A 7,017-nucleotide genomic window follows, 5' to 3' on the forward strand; every position below is an offset into this window, starting at 1 on the left:
TAAAAACGCGTCGCTTAGAGATCAATTTAAGCAAAAAATCGACTTTTATTAAAAGATCAACTCTATGATCAAACGTAGACAATTTATTTCCTCACGCGAGAAATGCAACTCGTTGTTGCCTCTTTGGTAGCTGCAGTCGAATAGACCGATCAGCTCGAGAACGATCGAACACATCAGTTCGATTTTCTACCTAGCCCTATTGTTCACAATTGTTCACCCAGGCTGTTGAACTCCTGCAGTGATTTTTTCTATCCTAGCTATTGTTTCGCATTGTGTTTGATGTGTGTTACATTTGTGTGGCTAGATGAAGTGTGGAACAAAATTTGCTAATCAAAATTTAAATTCATATCAGTGATTCTCAATTTTACTAACAAACATACCGGTCGCCTGAATTGCCTAATTTGATTATGGTATTTTGTGTATCACTTCACTTTGCATTTCTTGCACTTTGAATCTTTGACGTTGAAATTCTATCACGCTGCTCTCTTCCTTCGGTATCAATATGTTGACCTTCGATGTCGGTTGCCTCTAGATGGATATCCATTTGAAGAACATTCACGTTGACCTCGACCTCGACCTTGACCTCGACCTCGACCTCGACCTTAACCTCGGCCTCGACCTCGATATCGACCTTGACCTCGTCTGTTGTTGGGTTGTTACTCGTCCTCGTTGACCTTCTCGTTGTAGTCGATGTTGTACCAGCCGTAGAAGGAGTTGTTAATGGAATCACAGTGTGTCGCAAACTGGCCACATTTGCTATACACCGCGGTTCGATGGCGCCTCCCGTCAGGCGTGTTCCAGCATGGTCACCGTCCTCTTCGTTTCCGTCGTCTCGATGCATCGTCGAACGTGCAATCACAGCCATGGATCTGTGAACACGCAGCAGTTAGATCTTGCCAAAAGGATTAAATTGTAAAGTGGAACATTGATACTTATCTGTGCCCGGAGCCCAAGGCTCCGGGGGACGTGACAAAGCCTTATTGCTGGAACCGCCCGATCTGCTACTGCTGATTGATGTCTTATTGCTTTGTGTTGCCAGCTGTGGAGCTGACATCCTCGCCTTGTTCTGTTTCGTCGTTTTCTTCTGCGCCGGCCGCCGTGCTGGAATGCCGGACCGGCGGTAGGTGATCCTTGTCCACTTCAATGGGAAGCAGACACAATTTGTGAATGGATCGTGTGAATCGCCCGTTCGCTGTTTCAACTGTAGCTACTCGCACCAGGCCGTCATCACCTGGGTGCACAGCTACAACTCGTGCTAGTTGCCACTTGAGGGGTGGCAGGTTCTCTTCTTTGATGATCACCATTGAGCCAACTGCCAGATTCTTTGTAGCAGTGGTCCAACGGTAAGTCTGCTGTAGTGTCGTCAAATATTCGCATTGCCACCGCTTCCAGAAATGCTGGGAAATCTGCTGCACTCGTTGCCATTTGGCAAGCTTGCTGGGTGGGATGTCTGTTCTGTCTGGCTCAGGTAAGGAATTTATTGGCCGACCAATGACGAAGTGACCCGGAGTCAATGCTTGTAGGTCTGACGGATCAGTTGACAAGGGCGTGATTGGACGAGAGTTGAGACTGGCTTGCACCTTAGCCAGGGCGGTGATGAACTCTTCGCAATCCAATTTCGCATTCCCCACAATGCGTCTCAGGTGGAATTTCATAGATTTCACACAGGCCTCCCACAGACCCCCAAACGACGGTGACCTCGGAGGAATAAAGTGGAACTGAATGTCGTCCTTTCGACAGAAGTTTCGAACCGCATCCTTATGTTGCTCAGAAAGGAACAGTTTTTTGAGCTGGGCTAGTTGATTGCATGCTCCTCGAAAGTTTTTGGCATTGTCGCAATAGATATTGGAAGGTTTTCCGTGGTTCGCAATGAATCTCTCAAGAGCGGCCACAAATGCGGGGGTGGTTAAGCTCATGACTAATTCCAGCTGGACAGCCTTCGTGGCTAGGCATACGAATACAGCCACATACGCCTTGGTAGCTGTTACTCGGCGGATGCCAGAACGAATGTACATTGGGCCAGCGAAATCTACGCCGACATTTTCGAAAACGAAGCTGCTTGTGATTCTATCGGCTGGTAAGTTGCCCATTTGCTGCACTATGGTATGGGGTTTCGCACGGGTACAAGTTACGCAGGTGTGGACAATTCGTCGAACTAGGTCACGACCGCCTAGTGGCCAAAAACGTTGTCGGATTGTGGCAAGAAGTAATTGTGGGCCACCATGGAGAGTTCTTAGGTGTTCTGACCGGGCGATTAAGTCTGTGAAGGGATGTTTCTTGGGCAAAATCAGTGGATGTTTGGCATCAATGGCGATGGGAGCATAATGAAGACGACCTCCCACTCGAATAAGTCCATCGATTAGTTTCGGTTTCAAGTAGCGAAGTTTCGACGAAAACGCTAACGGTTTATCATTCTGTAGAGCCGCTATTTCAATTTTGAAGTTTTCACTTTGGATGTGACCGACTATTTTCAGCAATGCGGAGTGTTTTTCATCGACGGTGAGTGGACCTGAACGACCTTGATTGGGTAATGAGCGAATGTTGTGGGCGAATCGCAACCCCCAGGCTGCCACGTAGATCAATTGGTTCAGTGATGAAAATTGCGCAGTAAATTCTTCTTCTTCGGGGGAGATGGTCGCTGCTAGGGCTACAGCCTTCCTCGGGTTATATTCAGGAGCACTTTGATGAGCATTCTCTTTGACTTTAAATTTTGTTGGCCAGGGTTCACTTTGGGTTGCCAACCACTTTGGTCCGTTCCACCACAGAGAAGAATTAGACAAATCAACCAAGTCTAGACCACGGGATAAAAGATCGGCTGGGTTATCCTCGCTGGGTACATGATTCCATGTCGCATGGGGTGTTAGTTCCTGGATCTCTGCCACTCTGTTGGCGACGAATGCTTGCCATGACGACGGTGGAGCCGAGAGCCAGCAAAGCACAACTGCCGAATCTGTCCAAAGATAGATTGTCGCCTTGATATCGATGATTTCCGTTGTGTTCTCTAATTGATGTGCAAGTAGTAGAGCTCCGCACAGCTCTAATCGGGGTATGGACTTGTTATCGATGGGTGCAACTCGGGATTTGGCTGTGAGCAATCTAACAGTGCATGACCCATCCGGTGCAATTGAACGCAGATATAGACACGACCCGTAAGCAGCCTCTGATGCATCGCAGAAACCATGGATCTCGATTTTTGTTGACTTTCTTAGCGATAGAGCAAATCTGGGTACAATTAGTTTCGAAAGTTCCCCAATTTGAGTCTGGAATTCACGCCACTCTTCTTGAAATGCTGCTGGCAGTGGTGTGTCCCAATCAATCTGATGCTTCCACAATGCTTGCATGAATATTTTTGCCTTTGCCACAAAAGGACCGATCAAACCCAATGGATCGAAGAGACTTGCCAATTGCGAGAGGACTACACGTTTGGAGAACGATTCTGATAATTTCCACTGCGGCTGTTTGAAACGAAATTCATCGGAAGAGGTGTTCCATCACAATCCAAGAGTGGTAACAGAGCTTTCATGGTCTAGCTCCAGCTCTTCTTCCTCTCGCTTGTTTTGTAGAGGGATTTCTCGAAGCACTTCCGTGCAATTAGATGCCCATTTTGCTAATTTGAAGCCTGCCGACTTCATCAACTCGTCAAGCTGTTTGACGGTTTCTTTCAACTCCTGCACTTCTCGACTTCCGGTGAGGACATCGTCCATATAAAATCCCTTGTGTACGACTGCTGCGGCCAAGGGATAATTAGTAGCCTCGTCTTCTGCTAGCTGCTTCAGCACTCTGGTGGCTAGGAAAGGCGCACAGTTAGTGCCGTAGGTAACAGTTAAAAGCTGATATGTCTTCAAGGGCTCGTCGGGAAATTGCCGCCATAGGATTCTCTGTAGCGGCTGATCTGTGGGGTCGACTAGAATTTGCCGATACATTTTGGTAATGTCGGCTGCTACAACGTAGGGAAACATCCGGAACCTCAAAATTATTGCCACAAGTGTGTCTTGAATAGTTGGTCCAGGTAAAAGAACATCGTTAAGAGAAAGACCCGACTTGGATTTACACGATGCGTCGAAAACTGTCCTCAATTTCGTTGTTGTACTCTCAGGGCGTAAAACAGCATGATGCGGTAGAAAATATTGGGGTGTGTCACTTTGTTCTTCATCGTTGATTTCTCTCATGTGCCCAAGAGTCTCATATTCGGCCATAAATTGGAGATATTGTACCTTTAACTCTGGAGTAGCCTGCAATTTGCGTTCCAACAAATAAAATCGACGTTCCGCATTAAACCGGTTGTCCCGAAGACGACCAACCAGATCTGTTCTTTTAGGGAGCTTTACCACATACCGACCTTCCGAATTCCGCACTGTGTTGTCAACAAAATGCTTTTCGCAAGCTTTTTCATCCAAGGACCATCCTCGAAGATCATGACTGGTCTCCAAATGCCAAAATCGTTTCACCATGTCATCTAACGTCTTAGAGCGGCTGAGATTGCAAAGAGCCTTTTGGGTAAAATCCTTTCCGAAACCTCCGGAGACGACCCACCCTAATAAGGTGTTTTGCAAAAGAGGTAATCCGTCACCGAGTTCTATACGACCGTACTGAAGAATGCGGAAGAAATACTCAGCACCAACAATTATATCAACCGTACTAGACTTGTGAAATGTAGGAATAGCGAGTGTTGTCTGTTCAGGAATAGGCCAATCTGCGATGGGAACATCCTCTATTGGCAATTTTACTGTGATATCTGGGAGCACCAACACTTGTAATTTAACACGGAAGTCGGAATGCAAGGAGGAAATTTCTACGCTGACGTAATTTGTAGCCTTGGTACTCGATTTTCCAATGCCAGAAATAACAATCGGGAATGGGGTTCTTCGGCGAGGTAGTTTTAATTTCTGACATAGATCGTGGGAGATAAAATGACACTGTGAACCTGAATCGAGTAAACACCTTGTTCGTAGAATTTTGCCTTGTCCGTCCTCTACATTGGCAAACGCAGTTGGTAGCAGAACGACTTGTTGCGGAGACTGATTTGTTTGGGAAGTGTAGGACGCTTGGATTGCTGGAGTAGCGGAAAATGAAACACCTTGTTGACTTGCACTTTGGGAATTTGCACTTTGTTGACCTGCACCTTGATGAATCGCACCTTGCTGACTCTGGCTTCCGCGCTGTTGTTGCTGCCCGCTAAATTGCCTGTTTTGTTGACCAGACGAATAATTGGAACCACGCTGTTGATCGGCTCGAGAATCATGAAGAAGAGTGTTGTGTTTCTGCGGACATTTGCTACAATTTCGTGAAGGACATGAATGAAACGTGTGTTTCGTCGTACATAGGCAATTAGTACACAAACCCTTGCTGTTGATAAGATCATATTTTTGCCGAAGAGATAGATGGAGGAACTCAGGGCATTGATAGATGTAGTGCATTTGGCCACATTGATAGCACCCATTTGATGTAGTATTTGACCGATCAGAACCAGATGTGAAATGCGAAGCTACACGAACGGAGCTGCTAGCTCTTGGATTTTGCTCGAATTTGGAAGAAGAAGAATATTGTCTGGACGTAGGAAGAACTTTCGCATACCCTTGTAAAAAGCCAAGAAAATCTTCATAAGATGGCATAGTATCTCCTTCAAATTCCTTCTTCGTTGTACTATCACTGTATTCCCTGGAGTCGATCGCATTGCAATGTCGGTCCCACTCGCGCTTTGTGTTGGGATCAACACGAATGTAGAGATCAAAAACTAAACGAGAACTCCACTGATCGACTGGTTCTCCAAGTCTGCGAAGATTTGCCAAATGCTCCTCAAAACTGTCGATTAATTTTAAAAGCTCATCACTGCTCTCTCTCTGCATTGCTGGAGTGTCATGAAGACCTTGAATATGACAAAAAACTAAACGACGTTGGCTTTCATATCGGCGAATCAGCAGTTTCCAAGCCGTGTTGTAGCCCTCTTCGCTCACTTCAATGTGGCCGATCAAACGGGAAGCTTCACCTTGCACAAGACTTTTAAGATACTGCAACTTGTCCACACCTCTGATTTCCGGACGACTTGCAACACCAGCGTAGAAACTATCACGGAAAGAAACCCAATCTTCCGGTCGACCACTGAATTTCAGGAGAGGCAGTTCGGGATAGCGAATGTGGGAGCCTGTGGGGGCAGAAGTTCCTTGGGGAAGAGGCGGAGCCGGTGGAATGGGGCCAGATTGTTGCTTGGGGAGTTTTGATTGCAAAGCCACTTTGAAGTTGAAATAATATGTTTCAAACTTGAAGCGCTCTTTCTGAACCGAAATGACCTCGGATTTGGAAGAATAGGATTCCAGTTCGGCTGCGACTTCAAAAAATGTACGGTGGTATTCTTCAAGTTTATCTAACCTTACCTGAGCCTGACATTGGTGATCCTCCGGTTTGTATTTGTTCAGGAAAATTTCCAAAAGCGACATAGACTCCATCAAGTTTGAGAGCCGCTGACGGAGTTTAGCAACGATCAAATCCCTTCCTTCTTCGTCGCTCATCGTTTCGCCGTGCCTTCGCTACGATGTGCGAAGCAACCCACTCACCAGCAGTATGGCAAATTACCGACGGCAAAATTTGGTGATGCCGGTAATGCCGATCACTTTTGGCTATATCTGCTAGCCGATCACTTTTATCTGCTTACTCAGGAACGTTTTCTTTTCTTTTCCACTTTTTTTTATTTTCCAATTTTCCAATTTTTCCAATTTCACTTTGATTTTTCTTCTTTTATTTTCACTCTGGTTTTGATTTTTATCCTTTTCACTCTGATTCTCTTTTTTCCTCTTTATATTGTTATTTTTCACTTTCTTCCCACCTTTCTCTTCTTTCTTTACCCCTGATCACTGATGGCCGTTATTTACAACCACGTGTGCTGATCACTATTCTCGTTAGCACGCGAGATTTACACTGGACAGCCCAAATTTGCATGAATTTTCTCCACACGTTAGGGCGTTACTTGGTATAAACTGATAAGGGACCACGTTGCCAAGAAACCCAAGCCGATTCCCACCA

The 7,017-nt window shown here is 45.9% G+C and overlaps 2 protein-coding genes across 2 annotated transcripts; both read right to left on the reverse strand.

The window, feature by feature from the left end:
- Positions 1-1,019: 1,019 nt before the first annotated feature.
- On the reverse strand, positions 1,020-3,341 carry LOC129741755 (uncharacterized). Its single transcript, XM_055733537.1, has one exon. It carries the CDS (start codon positions 3,339-3,341, stop codon positions 1,020-1,022), a length of 2,322 nt encoding a protein of 773 aa, XP_055589512.1.
- A 150-nt stretch (positions 3,342-3,491) lies between these two features.
- Positions 3,492-6,506, reverse strand: LOC129741756 (uncharacterized). The gene has a single exon (XM_055733538.1). The coding sequence runs from the start codon at positions 6,504-6,506 to the stop codon at positions 3,492-3,494; it is 3,015 nt and encodes a 1,004-aa protein (XP_055589513.1).
- Between the last annotated feature and the right edge of the window lie 511 nt (positions 6,507-7,017).

The sequence above is a fragment of the Uranotaenia lowii genome, chromosome 2 (genome assembly GCF_029784155.1).
Source record: "Uranotaenia lowii strain MFRU-FL chromosome 2, ASM2978415v1, whole genome shotgun sequence".
In the NCBI taxonomy this organism is placed as follows: domain Eukaryota; kingdom Metazoa; phylum Arthropoda; class Insecta; order Diptera; family Culicidae; genus Uranotaenia; species Uranotaenia lowii.